Source organism: Oncorhynchus masou, chromosome 16, assembly GCF_036934945.1.
Source record: "Oncorhynchus masou masou isolate Uvic2021 chromosome 16, UVic_Omas_1.1, whole genome shotgun sequence".
Taxonomy (NCBI): domain Eukaryota; kingdom Metazoa; phylum Chordata; class Actinopteri; order Salmoniformes; family Salmonidae; genus Oncorhynchus; species Oncorhynchus masou.
In genome coordinates, this window is record NC_088227.1 from 23,790,784 (window position 1) to 23,808,561 (window position 17,778).

The 17,778-nt window shown below is 40.7% G+C and overlaps 1 protein-coding gene across 1 annotated transcript in view; it reads right to left on the reverse strand.

Moving 5' to 3' along the window:
* The window catches only part of efr3bb (EFR3 homolog Bb (S. cerevisiae)), a 56,056-nt gene that overhangs the window by 28,265 nt on the left and 10,013 nt on the right, over positions 1-17,778 (reverse strand). Inside the window, exons 2-5 of the mRNA XM_064991230.1 lie at positions 10,155-10,231; positions 7,739-7,866; positions 7,385-7,535; positions 3,917-4,038 (exon numbers count right to left, since the gene is read on the reverse strand). Coding sequence (XP_064847302.1) covers positions 3,917-4,038; positions 7,385-7,535; positions 7,739-7,866; positions 10,155-10,231 — 478 coding nt within the window. The remainder of the gene's footprint in view (positions 1-3,916; positions 4,039-7,384; positions 7,536-7,738; positions 7,867-10,154; positions 10,232-17,778) is intronic.

Below are 17,778 nucleotides of genomic sequence, written 5' to 3' on the forward strand. Positions count from 1 at the left end.
GTTAAGCTATCTTGATCTCCGGCTCCCTCGAGTCATATGTGTGTCTTAATGATATAATCAAACCGTGTGCTTTAACCCTTTAACGCAGGGGTGTGATCATGCTACAGTGGTCCCTGCCTGTGTGATTAGAACGCTTATTTAGAGTGTCCAGTTTCCATTGATAAAACAGTGTTTGAGATGGCAACACTTTTTTCCCCCTCACAGAAAACAGTTCAGACAAACAGTCATTACAACATTATGTCCTAAATGTGGCCAGTTAATATTTGGATGCAATGTTTGGACATTCACAGAAGTGGCGACAGCATAACACAATCATCAAAACAGGAAACTAACAGATGGAAGATTGACCTAACACAAGCGGCCATATTTAGCTAACTCTTGGCTGAAATAAACCATAATATGAATTATCCAATAGAAATTATTATTTACAATTCATCACGTCACGGGTGAGCTCCCCATTCATCTAAATAATTGAGCAAAACAATTTCTAAAAATGAAAGTAATCCGACGATGGGTAGTTTGTGCGAGCTGACAGGTTTGTTTTTTTGAGTCAACCATTTATAAGAAGAGAAAACAAGATTAGTTTAATCTGTTTGCAGAATGAATGTTGAAGAGGGTGTGTCTACTACAATCATTCACATCCGGAAGTTTACTCTAAAGATGAGTGAACCAGAATGACACCCAGAATGTGACACCCAGAATGCATTGTATAATGTCAACAAATATGGCCCCGGCATACAGTTCAGCATTAGCTTATCATAATCAGTACAACCTTCAGAGAAGTATTTTCCACACATCATAAAGTGCAGTCAGAAAGTATTCAGACCCCTTGACTATTTCCACATTTTGTTACGTTACAGCCTTATTCTAAAAAAGGATTTTAAAAATACATGTAAAAAAAATCCTCAATCTACACACAGTGCCCCATAGTGACAAAGTTAAAACCGTTTCTTAGAAATGTTAGCAAATGGTCTGAATACTTATGTAAATAAGTGTACATATTTGTAATGACACTCAAACATTTAGGTCAGGTGCATCCTGTTTCCATTGATCATCCTTGAGATGTTTCTACAACTTGGAGACAATTGATTGGATATGATTTGGAAAGGCACACACCTCTCTATATAAAAAGGTCCCACAGTTGACAATGGATGTCAGAGCAAAAACCATGCCATGAGGTCGATGGAATTGTCCGTAGAGCGCCGAGACAGGATTGTGTCGAGGCACAGATCTGGGGAAGGGTACCAAAATATGTCTGCAGCATTGAAGGTCCCCAAGAACACAGTGGCCTCAATCATTCTTAAATGGAAAATGCTTGGAACCACCAAGACTCTTCCTGGAGCTTGCCACCTGGCCAAACTGAGCAATCATGTGGAGAAGGGCCTTCGTCAGGGAAGTGACCAAGAACCCAATGGTCACTGACAGAGCTCTAGAGTTTCTCTGTGGAGATGGGAGAACCTTCCAGAAGGACAACCATCTCTGGAGCACTCCACCAATCAGGCCTTTATGTTAGCCACTCCTCAGTAAAAGGTGCATGACAGCCTGCTTGGAGTTTGCCAAAAGCCCCCTAAAGGACTCTCAGACCATGAGAAACAAGTTTCTCTGGTCTGATGAAACCAAGATTGAACTCTTTGGCCTGAATGCCAAGCATCACGTCTGGAGGAAATCCCTACAGTGAAGCATGGTGGTGGTAGCATCATGCTGTGGGGATGTTTTTCGGAGGCAGGGACTGGGAGACTAGTCAGGATCGAGGGAAAGATGAATGGAGCAAAGTACTGTGAGATCCTTGATGAAAACCTGCTTCAGAGCGCACAGGACCTCAAACTGGGATGAAGGTTCACCTTCCAACAGGACAACGACCCCAAGTACACAGCCAAGACAACGCAGCAGTGGCTTCGGGACAAGTCTCAATGTCCTTGAGTGGCCCAGCCAGAGCCCGGACTTGAACCTGATCGAACATCTCTGGAGAGACCTGAAAATAGCTGTGCAGCGATGCTCCCCATCCAACCGGACAGAGCTTGAGAGGATCTACAGAGAAGCATAGTGTAACGTTTGTCTTCCTCCTCTTCTGAGGAGTAGCAGCAAGAATCGGAGGACCAATGCGCAGCGTGGTATGTGTTCATGATGAATTTATTAAAACACAGAACACTAAAACAAAAATAAAGAGATTGAAACGAAACAGTCCTGTCTGGTGACATACACAAAGACAGAAAACAATCACCCACACCACACAGGTGGGAAAAGGCTACCTAAGTATGATTCTCAATCAGAGACAACGAACGACACCTGCCTCTGGTTGAAAACCATACCAGGCCAAACACAAAACCACAACATAGACTACCCACCCAACTCCCACCCTGACCATACTAAAACAAAGACATAACAAAAAGAACTAAGGTCAGAACGTGACACATAGGTGAAACTCCCAAAATACAGGTGTGCAAAGCTTGTAGCGTCATACTCAAGAAGACTCGATTGCTCCCAAAAGTGCTTCAACAAAGTACTGAGTAAAGGGTCTGAAAACTTTTGTAAATGTGATATCAGTTTTTTTATACATTTGCAAAAATGTAAAAAAAAAAAAAAAGTTTTTGCTTTGTCATTATTGGGTATTGTGTGTAGATTCGGGAGGGGGAAAAAACTATTTAATAAATGTTTAGAATAAGACTAACACAACAAAAAGGTGTAAAAAGTCAAGGGGTCAGAATACTTTCCCAATGCACTGTATGTGTCCATTAAAACCTACGCAAGAATCAGAATGCATGATTTGTCACCAGAACTTGAAAACATTTTTTTTTTTTTACAGTAAATACATTATGCTCCATACTGTATGCTACAGTAGAAATGACAACACGATATACAGAAAATAAGACACGACCTTTGATTGGAACGCACACATGTCCAAAGTTATTATTTGTAAGGAAAACAACAGTGAAAGCAATGCAAGCACCAGCCAGAAAATGTGCCAGGGGGAAAAGTTTGCGCTAGACTGCGCAAATGTCTGCATACTTGATCTGGGGAACAACTGGTGAGGTGCTTGGGGTCTCAAAGGGAGAAGTTTGTCCAGTTCTGTCACGTTCTGACCATCGTTCGTGTGTGTTTTCCTTGTTTTAGTGTTGGTCAGGACGTGAGCTGGGTGGGCATTCTATGTTGTGTGTCTGGTTTGTCTATTTCTATGTTTGGCCTGATATGGTTCTCAATCAGAGGTAGGTGTTAGTCATTGTCTCTGATTGGAAACCATATTTAGGTAGCCTGTTTTGTGTTGGGTTTTGTGGGTGATTGTTCCTGTCTTTGTGTTTGTGGCACCAGATAGGACTGTTTTGGTTTTTCACGTTTCTTGTTTTTGTAGATTGTTGTACTTGCATCTTTATTAAAGATGCACAAAACTAACCACGCTGCATTTTGGCCCGCCTCTCTTTCCCCAGAAGAAAACCATTACAAGTTTAGTAAAGCCTCAAACATAAATTGGCCGAAACAATGAAATGGGCTACTTCTATGTGAATTAATACAACTTGTTATGAAATAATTTAAAATGAACGTGTTGAAATATAGCCTATAGATAATTAGCAGGTGGCGTGTGTCTTGGATTGAGGGCAGTGTGGGTTACCAGTCCTGTTTTGTAACAATCCCATTTTTGAAGTGAGTGCATTCTGACATCACGCGCATAAAACAATCTCAGGCCGGGGCGACCGTTAGAGATATTTGGAACTCACATGAGAAAAGGTTAAACATCAGACAATTCAGTACATGTTGATTTTTATTAAAACACATAGGGTGTGTCTATAAGGAAAAATATATTTTAAAATTTCTACCAATCAATTGGTCGAAAGAAAAGACAACTCTCGGTCGACTAAGATTTTTTGTCAGGGACAGCCCTAATTTGCAACATCAATTGATCATCCATATAACGTCCACTCACTTGGTGCGGATGTCTGGGTCCTCGTAGCTGGAGTGACACATCTCGCTGAAGCGCGAAACAAAGAAATCATAGCTGCGATGATAAGAAGCAGTGTCCTCCTCAATGTTGGCAAACTTCACAAACTGAGGGAGGGGGAGAGAGAGAGAGAGAGAGAGAGGTAAATTAACATGAATCTCCATCAACTGGAGAAGAACGCAATAAATCTGTCTCTCTAACTGTCATATTCTTCCGCTTTCTTTGTCTAATATAATCCCAAATCCCAAATTGAATTTTGCAATTAATTTCTGGGAAAAGAGTAGCACAAAAGTCTCGTATTGAACTGCCAGGCAAAGAACAGATTCTGACTGCCGCTGAAATGTCACCATTTCAACTTTAACACTTTAGCATTTCATTTCACACCCCTCCCCAATTAACAACTAAACAATGTGCTCCTCTTGGGAATGGAACAGAGGGAAGCCTTCCTGAAGCCAACCTGTGGTGATGACTTTTTAATTAGATGCCTGATTAAACCCATTCTAATGGACAAACCAGGCTAAACAACTGCAGGTGACCTTGACCGGACCAGACCAGACACAGAGGCTAAAATAGCACCGTGGTTGTGATGTTCCCAGGGCTCTAGGATATTTGGTACCACTGTTATTTCAAGTATGACAATGCAATGTAGTCTAGACTAATGTGTAGTGTCCATTTAAACACAGATAAATACAAGGAATCTGCATACATAGACAGGATATTTGAATTGAACTGATTTAGGCTCCGTGTATTGAGTCATTTTAGGTGAGTCCTAAAGAGAACAGGAGACCTTCAGTAGCTGTCCTGGACCACTGTGACTGTGGTAATAATCTCTTTCTAATCCCCCCCACTCCCTCTGACTCTCCCAATTAAACACCACAGCATGAGGCAAAGACTGATGTGCTGGCTGGTGTATTTAGCAATCATACATGAACACATTACTTTGGGGTCTGTGCTTCTGTGTATGTATCAGTGTATTAGGCGACGTCCCCTCGTCCTGTCCAAACAACGTTGATATAAAGGACACATTGCTAGGCCTAAACAGTGTTAGGCCTAGTTCTTTTTTTATCGAGTCTGCAATGATTTTCAAATTTGTAGGGCTATGTTTCTGTTGTCCATAAAAATACTCAGATATCAGTTATATAAGCCTACCTTTTAAAATGTGATATTATAGCTGTATCAAGTGTATTCTATTGTTATTTCATCTTGATCATCTGGGTAAGTGCTTATGCAACATTCTTCCATTAGGCTACTTTCTGACAGTTTGACTGTAAAAAGGATTTCACTATAGTATAGCCTGCCTTAGTAACTACAGTATAGCCTGCCTTAGTAACGACAGTATAGCCTGCCTTAGTAACGACCGCCTTAGTAACTACAGTATAGCCTGCCTTAGTAACTACTGCCTTAGTAACTACAGTATTGCCTGCCTTAGTAACTACTGCCTTAGTTACTACAGTATAGCCTGCCTTGCGCTAAATAATTTTTAAAATGATGGCTGACTTGGGAAAGAAAAACAGATCTTCGGTTTCAGGCTGAATGATAAAGGTGAGCCAGCAGACCTGACTGAAGTCACTTGCAGAATTTGCAAAAAGATGATCAATGCAAAGGATTCACGGACAACAAACCTCCAACATTTACAAGTCCATTATCCTGCGGAGTTCGCTACTCTGAACATGCTGGTTTTCCTTAACAGGTAGGTAGGCCTAAGAAGGTGTAAAAAATAAAAATAAATAAATGGCACTATATTTAATTTTTTCATGTAGCCTATAATTAAAATACAGATGCATCTTATTGGAAAGACATATCCTATAGGATAGGCTCAAATATTGTGCCAAACCTTGAGACTTATTCGTTTAAGTGTTATAAAGAATATTATAAGTAATCATTAGTTTTATCTGATTGCATAATTAGGATTTGTACAGTTCAATAGGCACAAAACAGACAGGATAACAGGCCTATTTGTTTTAGTCTAAGCCAATGTACAGTCAATTGTTAAGCTATAAAGACTTCTAAGCTACATAATCATTTGTTTTATTTGATTGTTGACATTTATATGAACGCACAATTTCGAAGCAATTCAAAATAACGTAGTTTGTGAGACAAGTATGACAACAATTCATCCTTTATAGATGTTTGTTTCCACTTACTGAAAGTGCTGCTGCGGGAGCTTATGCCACGATTGCCTGTTGTGCAATTCAAGGATATCAATAAATACTTTGAAAATATTATAAATATAAAATGTATAAGTTTAACTTGTATTGACAGTAACCTATGTGTAGGCCTATATTATTGTCTGTTTGGTTTGCAAGGAGGGATTTTCCGACAGCACAATTTATTTAGCCTACATTTTGGTGAAGTAAAGCAGAAACATACCAGGTTTTAACAAACTTTCTATTTGATTAGTTTATCTTGCAGATGTTTGTTTTCTCTCTTATTATTACGATAGTGTTTTAATTTTGGCTATTTGCAAAAAACCTTTTGAGATGGAACTCTGAGACCTCTGACCTCTGAGATTCATTCAATGGTTGATCATGAAATAGTAGACTATGCCTATAACAACAAGTCACATTCAAATCGAATGGGGATTGGGGAGAAAAAGGGAAAATCAAGATCTTAAAACAATAAACCAGACAACGGAGTGTCTGCTCAAAAAGGCCCATGATCATCCAAAATTGGAAAGGACAGGGAACAAAACATGATAGGTCCCATCTGAATTTTTGCACTGCTTTGGTGCTCTCCGCTCTTTCTACAATCTACATTGTTCTCTTGCAATGTGTTAGTCTAACTACCTCATGTGTATTGAACATTTAGGCTATGGCAAATGTAGAAAAGGCCATTTGGCATGGCGCCCTGCTGCATGCTCACTGCGCTGTTGTGCGCTACCAGACTCCAAAGGTGCAGTCAAATTCAAATATGCTAAACCATCGTCTGTGAAATCACAACGTCGTCACCATCGACGATGGCTGTCAAACATTGTCGACAGACAATGTAATCGTAAAATCGCCGAACACTAGTGTGTGTATGAGTATGTGTATCAGTGTGTGTGTAATCCATGGTATCACTCGACAGTGTTGCCAGTGTGGTAAGTCTGTCACTATGGGTAATGTTATTTCCTTGATACTTCCTGTTCCCTCCTGACCCTGCTGCTCTGACAGCCCTGTCTAAAAACACCGATAGCTGCTGCTGGCTGCCATTACACATAATCAACCAGATAACCATTCTCTCTCTATGCATACCCACGCTCTCCACCTCCTCCCTCCCTGGTAAAAATGTACATTTAATTTATGTTTAGATCAGTCTGGCATCTTCTATTTACATGGCCGTTGCTACATTACATTTCCTACAGAATAGACCTGCAATTATATTTCTTTGTGATTCATTGCAGCCAGCTGCTAGTGTGTATTGTCAGATAAAACCAGACTGTTTATCAAGGTGGGCGTCTTCTATTCTACTCACAGAGTTGGTTCCCAGGATCTGTAGGTTGGGTTTGTCGGCCTCCAGCAGTTTACGGACCATCTTAAGGAAACTCTCCACAAACAGGTTGATGCTCTGACAGTGGCACGCCATCAGCAACTGATCCAGAGCCTCCATAGCTATACACACATACCTGAACACACACACACACACACACACACACACACACACACACGGTAGTTATGCCACACACCATATGTCTTAAGACCATTACATTCAACTAGAATGCAAATGAGGAAGTAATAGCCATGGTGCATTTTGAGCCGACATGGATGACAGTTGACAGATATCTGTGCAGTATATTCATGGCTCCGGTGTAAATGTGGTGTTGCTCACCCATAGCGGTGCCTAGCCACGTCCCTAGAGAGCCTCTCTGACAGGTAGGCCCCGATACGGTCCAGCTTCTCTGGAGCTGACAGGGCATAGAACGTCAACTTCTCCATGTTAGCCTTCACCAACCCGTCCTACAGACAGACCGAGAGATCGAGGGGGAGGGGGAAAGACAAGAGAAAGGTGGAGGATAAAGGAGGAAAAGGGTTAGGTTTGGGTTCTTGGTTCACTGTCTCCACAGGACAGGAATATACTCAAATCAAAATCAAGCTTTATTTATACAGCACATTTCAGACATGGAATGCAATGCGCTTTACAGGAAAAAAATTACAATTAAAAAAATATTTACTACACAATAAACATAAGATTTTTTTTTAAAGAATGACAAACTGAATGACTAAAAAGCACCCTAATATAATGCAAAGCTAAAAATGTATGTTTTAAGTTCTCTTTTAAATATGTCCACCCATTTCAGCCCCCCTCAGGTTCTCTGGCAGGCTATTCCAGAGGCTGGGGTCATAATAACTAAAGGCTGTCTCTCCATGCCTCTTGGTCCAAGGCTTTGGGGTGGTTAAAAGGTCAGTGCCAGAAGACCTGAGGGAACTACTAGGTACATAACTTAAAAGCATGTCTGACATGTATTGGGGTGCACAATCGTGGATTGATTATAAACCAATAGAATATTTTTTTAATTAATTCTAAAACTTACAGGCAGCCAGTGCAGAGACCTTAAAAGTGGTGTAATGAGTGCGCTCTGGTCTTGGTCAGTACCCGTGCTGCAGCATTCTGTATGTTTTGCAGTTGACCAATGGCTTTCTTGGGTAGACCAGACAGGAGACCATTACAGTAGTCAAGTATGCTTATAATAAAAGCATGGAAGTGTGTCTCTGTATCAACCTGAGAGAGTAACGGCTGCAACTTGGCAATGTTCCTCATCTGGTAAAAAGCTATTTCGGTAATATTGCTAATGAAATTTTGTTCAGAATCTATAATAACACCTAGGTTTTTACCTGGTGTTTTATCTTTATTGCCAGTGGTTTAAAATGTGAGACTCGATTCTCTCTTTGTGCTTTGGCTCCAACAATAAGTACCTCAGTCATGTCTTGATTTAGATGTAGGAAGTTGGGGGCCATTCAAGTATTTACATCACTAATACAGTCTAATAATTTATCAGGGGAGCTAAAATAGTCTGGTGACACATAAATGTAAAGTTGTGTATTGTCTGCATATCAGTGAAAATCAATGCTGTGCTTTCTGATAACGCTGCCAAGGAATAACATAAATAAACTGAATAGTACCGGACCCAAAATGGAACCTTGTGGAACGCCACATGTGATATGCATTTTCTCAGAGTTATGTTCACCAAGGGTGACGGAAAAAAAGAAAGGACAACACAACACAACACAAGCATGCGGCCATGCCCAAACTCTCAGTCACACCAACACACACCCCCTCCAGGTCAAACAGTCTGGGCTCAAGGACTAAAATCGTCCACTCCACAGAGTCTGGTGAGATAGCCTCTCATTTACATTTAGACTAGTAATGATCCAATAAAATAGAATGAACTTGTATTTTGCTATTTTATTAAGATCCCCATTAGCTGTTGCAAAAGCAGCTACACTTCCTGGGGTCGACAAAACATAATGTCAATAGACAAGAACAGAATGACATACATTTTATAGTTCAAGCCTTATAAAAAGTGTGGTAAAGCATTGAAAATAATACAAAGATAGAATTAAAAGTCATTACCAGACAGAGCTATACATAACTCTATATGATCAACACATTAACCTGACTTTGGTCTATTCTCCCTGACTCTGGATTTAGTGTCTGACTCAACGTTATCTGGAGACACTTTTTATCTCCCCTGCAGCCGTGTGAATGTTACCGGAGAGCACTGTTAGTGTGAATGAGTGAATGATAGGGGGTTGTGGGTCAGTCCCTGGGTGAGGGGATTAGATTAGTTACAGTCTCTGTGTCGGGAGCGTAGAACCCCAAATTAGAAACAGACTGGTTTTTGGGGCATGCAGCACACAATTGACATGCACACACAGCAGAGAAATTAGGTCTCTGCGTTCTGAAATCAGATGTGTTGCTGGCAACAGATCTGACAGGTAGACTTGGCTATTTTTATAACGTTCACAAATAAATGAATTCAATCAAGTCATTCTCCTTCACAGATATGGTGATATATGTAGAATATCTTCAATAGTGACTTTCTTCTTTGTCCTTCATATTCTCTCATTGTGACAGGACCGGTGAAAGTAATTCAGAGGTTGCCTGCCAGGAATTCACTTCTGTCTGTCTAGTCTTTTCAGATCAGTGAAGATGAGAGACCACTAGAAATATTGAAATGGCAAAAAGGTCACCGGATGTAGAGCGCATTGCCACAGGAAACAGGAAGTGTCAGTTGAACTCTCACCTCTGGGTCCTCTGGGAAAATGTTGTCCACCAGTCTCTTGTAGCGGGGCCTCAGAGCCCCACAGCAACCACACACCCCTACAGGAGAGGTGGAAGAAGATACGGAGAGTGGGTGAGTGAGCAAGTGAGAGATGACAGAAAGACATATGAATTAATAAATCATGTTTGCAACTGCAGATACCTGACCATGATAAACCACCAATAAAATAAGTCCTCCTTCAAAGAGAGTTAGTGAGACTACAGTGAAAGCTCAGGTTGTTGCAGTGCTACATCAAGTCTGTCACCTAGTACACCTTAGTGTCAGCAGCATCCACCTCATGTTGACTGAAGAACACCGTCATTATTGACAAAGTTAAATAAGCCTTGCACAGCTCAAAGATTAATCAAATTTAGACATCCATCTACCCAGGGCTTGGGGGGAAGCGAGAGAGAGAGAACGAGAGAGAGAAAAAAAAAGCTTGGAAAGAACTACACAGCAGCGGAGACTAGAAAGCCTGTCCCTGCACAGTTCTTCAATACCAGTTTTTTCACACAGGCTGAGAAATAGATGCCTTTGTTCTAAGCTCCCTTTAAAAAAAAAAGAGGTCAGACATCTGAAGAATGTGGCCACAAAGGCATTGGAGCACAAAGACACACTGAGACGAGAAAGACTCACCAACATTTTTTTTTAAAAGACATTGTAAACACACATTCTTTTTCTCTCGAAAAGACACAGTCACTCAGGTGCCCACACACACAATCTATACATCACAGTCTCACAATTGACAACCTTGAGGAAAGTTGTGTAACACTGCGGAGGGAAGAAAGCTATGAGAGCGAGAGAGAGAGAGAAAGAGGCAGAGAGAGAGAAAGAGAGAGAGAGAACGCGCTGGGAGCTGATTGGAGCAGAGAACTCGGCAGTGATGAGTCATAGGGCAGGGGCAGGCAACTAGATTCAGCCGCAGGGAGATTTTTTTCAGAGTGGATGCTCGGGGGGCTGGAACATAATTAATCCCAAAAATAAATTGTTATTTTCAAATACACCTTCATACCTTGATTACATTGAGACAAGATCTCATTTATTTTTTATTTGTGGGAATATTTGTGCACAGATTTCCTAAATGTAACTAATTCCTAGCTGAATTCCTGGTTAGTTCCCCCCCCCCCCCAAAAAAAAAAAAAAAAAAAAAAAAACTACAGGAAGGAACATTCCAGTCCACCTGGATAAACACAGCAGGCTGACAATCGCCTGGAATTCATTCAAAGCATTACCACTGGTTAATATATACGCTGTCAAATAAATAGCCTTTCTAATTCATTTTTTTGAGAATCTGCAGTGAACTCTACATAGGAAGACTTCTGTGGAAGCAATAGATAAGCTTTTAACAATTTCAAATAGGCTTGCCTAACTGAATGAGAAAATGATAGCTCCCAACAATTTGAAGACAGTCAGGCTGTATACAGATCCTTCCTTCCCTTCCCTCATTCTATCCTTCCTAGTTTATTTTCTTCATTTCATGAAGATCTCCTTGAACTTTCCACCATATTGCTTTCACCTAGGCTACCCAATCATTATCAATTAATGGTTGTCAATCATCATCAGCGATCACCTCATAGTAGAAAGGAGGAAGGATGAATTTCAAAATTACTCTCACTAGGCAACTGTTCTGTGTCTGTCTATCCCTCTGTCACATCTCTGAGGTGGTATCCTCAGTCATCCTAGCCTTGGGAGTTAAGATAAGATTTAGGCTTAGGGCCTCTGTCTGTGCGTCTGTCAGTAAAGTTTCTGTCATCGTGGTGTTAAACGCCCCCGTAAGGCTTTGCTAGCTGCAAGCAGCCGCTATCTCCAGCTCTCTAGCCACCCTCCCTGCTGCTATTCTTAGCTTTCCTCCTCTCCTCCATCACTTCCAACTCAAAATGACTCTTCTCCTCTCCTTTACACCCTCCATCCCTTCCTCGCCCGTCTTGGCTGGGGGCCCTGGAGTAGGAGTCACCACTGAATTAATGACTGCATCAGGGTCCCCGGTGAAGAAAGCAGGGAGGATTGAGGGATGGGTGGAGGTGGGTCCTGTGAGTGAGTCACTGAGAAGTGCTACTGTACATACTGCAAGTCTGTCCCCCGAGGAACAAACTTTGTGTGGAACACACACACAGTGATATTACCAAAATATAATATCACGGTATAATTTTTTTTTTTTTAAGTCATAACGTAAATAATATATGTTTTTGAATAATAAAAGTTGTACATTCGCTTTATGAGTAGTGAGTGATCCCAGGGTATCAACCCAGATTCATTGGAATCACTTAGAATGTTTCTCCATTCTGATTGTTTTAAACTCTTCAATTTAACTTTAAGCAAAAGTACATTTCTGCGTTTATCACTTTCTGCATTTCCTGCACTTATTTGAGAATTTCCACACTGCCATGTAGGGCTGCACGATATGGGCAAGCAACAATGTTGATGACAACAATGCTTTTTTCACTTTGCTTCTTAATATAAATCCACTAGTGCTCTGTAACTACACTATTGGTTTGTGTTTTTTTACATCTGAAAATGGTTAGTTTGTCTTTTCTTATCAAGTTGGACCTAATTTGTGTTAGCCGCTAATGCGAATCACTAGTTACACTTTTTTTCCTACCCTGACAAAACTACTCCCTGGCATTTTAATTCGTTGTCATGCCAAACAACTGTATTCAAAGAGCCCACTATTCTATAGAATTAGAATAAATCATTCTATTTCCATGATTCCAACAAGTTTACCCAAATGTTTTGCTCTAAATCGCAAGTCAAATCACAATTGCAACATTTGGTAAACAATAAGGCCTAGATTGTAGCTGCATTGACCATGCAGACTGAACACAAGTGTCTCGTGATCGAGGAACAACAAATGCACTCCTTGAGTGACAGGGGGTGGGGCTAGGTCTGTGTGGAAAGTGGCTTGGAGAGAGAGAGAGCAGAGAGAGAGGACTCAAGTAGCAGAGTATACTACAAAAATGGACGTTACACACTTTGTATCGCATTTAACAGACCAAACATTCGAATAACGTTACAGAAGATAAAGTAAAAACCCAAACCAGTCCGTGCATCAATACCGGTATATAGGAAAATACGGTATACCTCCCAGCCTTAGCTGTGTGTAAGGGTGTATGTGTGGAGGTTCATAGTTTGGTTGGGGGAAAGGGTTGCACATTGGGGACTTCTGTTTTGTTGTTGAGGGGGGGTGAATAAAAAAATGTGGTGAATAACAATTCTCTTGACAGCTGTGCAGCATATTGGTGGGTGCTGTACTGAACTAGCCTATAAAGGTGTGGGCTGGTTGGAGGCAGTACGGAAGAGGGAACTAGGAATGGTAGAATCGTCAGGAGAGTATAGGGGGTGGATGCTAGATGGTAGTTGTGACATTGCAGCACAGCGAGGGGTCTCTGGCTGTCCATTCACCCTCACAGTAAACAGGTTTATTACAGCTGTGAGTACGTCATGTTCCTCTGCTCTGCTCTCCTACACCAACACACAATAACACACACACACACAGCGAGAGCGAGACAAAAGAGAAAGCAAGAAAGGGGTGGAAAGAGCACAGCAAACTCCACAACTGTACAGCAGCCAGTGAGTCTAGGCCCGCGACCCCAGTTTGATATCTGAAAATTCTCGTGACCCCAACCATGTGAATTTTATTTGGTAATTAACAGCCAATGTTTACTTTTTTATTTGGGGCTATGGAAGTCTTTCTGATGGTCTTCTCATCTCACCATCACATACTTTTAATGTGGGGCTATGACAGTCAATTGCAAATTAGTCTGACTTAATACATCTCACCACCACTAATGAGTTGGGTGTGCTTGATGCATATCGCGAGGAGCTTTTCAAAGTCAGATGGCGAGGTCGCACGTCATCCCTGCTGTCACATCCAACCTGGATCGATATTTGGTTTTAACGCAGACGATGGTGCTTTCAAGACAACTGGGAACTCTGAAAAATATAAGGTCAAACCATGACGTCAGTGATCTTCAGGTCAGAAAGTCGGAGCTCTAGAAGAAATGGGAGAAACTCCTCAAATACAGTGTGTCAAGCTTATAGCATCAATACCCAAGAAGACTCGAGGCTGTAATCACTGCCAAAGGTGCTTCAACAAAAGTACTCAGTAAAAGGGATATAATTTAAATGTTTTAATTAATTTGCAAAAATGTTGAAAAACTTGTTTTTGCTTTGTCATTGTGGGGTATTGTATATTCCTGAGGGAATACAATAATTTAATACATTTTAGAATAAGGCTGTATAACGTAACAAAATTAGGAAAAAAGGCATCTTAAAACTTTCTGAATGAGCTGTATATGCAAAAAAAGAACACAAATCGTTTCCTGATCATCCGTGTATATCTCACAGATATAGGACAGACACTTCAGAACAAACGTCCTTTAGATTTTCTGTTCCATGTCGTGAATCTGTTATTTAATACATTTCTACGGGCTAATAGCAGTAATGCCAAATGTAAAAAAAAAAAATGTAATACCTTAAGGGGTCTTAATAATTATACACCAAGTATAATTTTTTTTTCTACTGTGTTATTGACTTGTTAATTGTTTACTCCATGTGTAACTCTGTGTTGTCTGTTCACACTGCTATGCTTTATCTTGGCCAGGTCGCAGTTGCAAATGAGAACTTGTTCTCAACTAGCCTACCTGGTTAAAATAAAGGTAAAATAAAAAATAAGCTATTTGATATGACCATCTTAAAACAAGTCCATATGTTAACCCCACCAGACAAACGCCATCAGTCCAGTAAAAAAAGAAAAAGGCAATTATTATGCTCACTTAGCTGTGCCTCACAAGTAATCAATCAGTGTTGCTTCCTAAATGGACAGTTTGATTTCACAGAAGTGTGATTGACTTGGAGTTACATTGTGTTGTTTAAGTGTTCACTTCATTTTTTGGAGCAGTATATACACACACACATATGTGTGTAAATATACACACACACACACACACACACACACACACACACACACACACACACATATGTGTGTAAATATATACACACACACACACACACACACACACATATATATATATACACATACATACATATATATATAAAGTTGAAGTGGGAAGTTTACATACATTTAGGTTAAAGTGATTAAAACTCGTTTTTCAACCACTGCACAAATGTCTTGTTAACAAACTATAGTTTTGGCAAGTCGGTTAGGACATCTACTATGTGCATGACACAAGTAATTTTTCCAACAATTGTTTACAGACAGATTATTTCACTGTATCACAATTCCAGTGGGTCAGAAGTTTACATACACTAAGTTGACTGTGTCTTTAAACAGCTTGGAAAATTCCAGAAAATTATGTCATGGCTTTAGAAGCTTCTGATAGGCTAATTGACATCATTTGAGTCAATTGGAGGTGTACCTGGGGATGTATTTCAAGGCCTACCTTCAAACTTAATGCCTCTTTACTTGACATCATGGGAAAATCAAAAGAAATCAGCCAAGACCTCAGAAAAACATTGTAGACCTCCACAAGTCTGGTTCATCCTTGGGAGCAAGTTCCAAATGCCTGAATGTACCATGTTCATCTGTAAAAACAATAGTACGCAAGTATAAACACCATGGGACCACACAGCCGTCATACCGCTCAGAAAGGAGACACGTTCTGTCTCCTAGAGATGAACGTACTTTGGAGGGAGAAAAGTGCAAATCAATCCCAGAACAACAGCAAAGGACCTTGTGAAGATGCTGGAGGAAACAGGTACAAAAGTATCTATATCCACAGTAAAACATGTCCTATATCGACATAACCTGAAAGGCCGCTCAGCAAGGGAGAAGCCACTGCTCCAAAACCACCATAAAAAAGCCAGACTACGGTTTTCAACTGCACATGAGGACAAAGATCGTACTTTTTGGAGAAATGTCCTCTGGTCTGATGAAACAAAAAATATAACTATTTGGCCATAATGACCTTTGTTATGTTTGGAGGAAAAGGGGGAAGGCTTCAAGCCGAAGAATACCATCCCAACCGTGAAGCTCGGGGGTGGCATCATCATGTTGTGGGGGTGGTTTGCCGCAGGAGGGACTGGTGCACTTCACATTGTGTGGATATATTGAAGCAACATCTCAAGACATTAGTCAGGAAGTTAAAGCTTGGTCACAAATGGGTCTTCCAAATGGACCCCAAGCATACTTCTAAAAAGTTGTGGCAAAATGGCTTAAGGACAACAAAGTCAAGGTATTGGAGTGGCCATCACAAAGCCCTGACCTCAACCCTATGGAAAATTTGTGGGCAGAACTGAAAAAGCTTGTGCGAGCACAAAGGCCTACAAACCTGACTCAGTTACACCAGCTCTGTCAGGAGGAATGGGCCAAAATTCACCCAACTTATTGTGGGAAGCTTGTGAAAGGCTACCCAAAACGTTTGACACAAGATAAACAATTTAAAGGCAATGCAACCAAATACTAATTGAGTGCATGTAAACTTCTGACCCACTGGGAATGTGATGAAAGAAATAAAAGCTGAAATAAATCACTCTACTATTATCATACATTTCACATTCTTAAAATAAAGTGGTGATCCTAACTGACCTAAGACGGGGAATCTTTACTAGGATTAAATGTCAGGAATTGTGAAAAACTGAGTTTAAATGTATTTGGCTAAGGTGTACATAAACTTCCGACTTCAACTATATATATATATATATATATATATATATATATATATATATATATATATATATATATATATATAAAATCAGTGCATTGTGATAGGTTGTTGTGCTGGTAGTTATGCATACTCATCATACTTTTCTCTTTCGTGTGATAAAGAGAGAGATTGAGGGTAGGAAGAGAGGAAGAGGGGGATAGAGAGAGCTGGAGAGGGGGTGAAAGAAGGATAGAGAGTGAGCAGGAACAAAGGAGACAAAAATAGACAAATGGATGAAGAGAAAGAGAGACAAACCTAACCTAAAGAGAAATACATGGACTTAGTAGACAGACAGGGAGGGAATGTCATCAACAGCTCTTCTCGTTGTCTTATCTGCACCTGCTGTCACAAAGCTGCTCTGTGTTTTTCCAAAGACACGTGGCCTGCAAATGTGAGCAAGTATACCCTAGTACCCATCAGCACTTTATCCTGCTATCAATATCAGGAAATAGAGAGCTTTTAAATCTTTCCATGGCTGTGCGTGTGCGCGTATGGTCTCCCAAAGCCTTATCCATCTGCTACTTCAACAGAACTGCTACTCACTCCCCTGCGTGAGATTGATTGCCCTCTGCTATGTGTACATCTTTAAAATGTGTGTGTGTCTGAAGTCGACCATGTGAACTGGAGTGGAGCTGGAGCGGAGCGTGTGCAATTTGACTGGAGCGTGGAGCGAGATTCCCAAAGGATGGAGCCTCAAGGCTGTTCCAATTTCGTGAAGTGCTCACTTCACGAGCTCAGGCATGCCCACCCCAGCACGCATTTGTAGTCTACTTGTGTGCTGCTTTGGCCCCTTGCTTTAGCTACTGTAATGGAGTTCACTAAATATTTTCATAAAGAAACTGATAAAACACACAGGTGCTAAATCAAGGTGACTTACAAAGATGAGGAGCAAGAGAGGGAGTGCAGTGATGTAGTGTCCACAACTAAAGAGAGGGAGTGCAGTG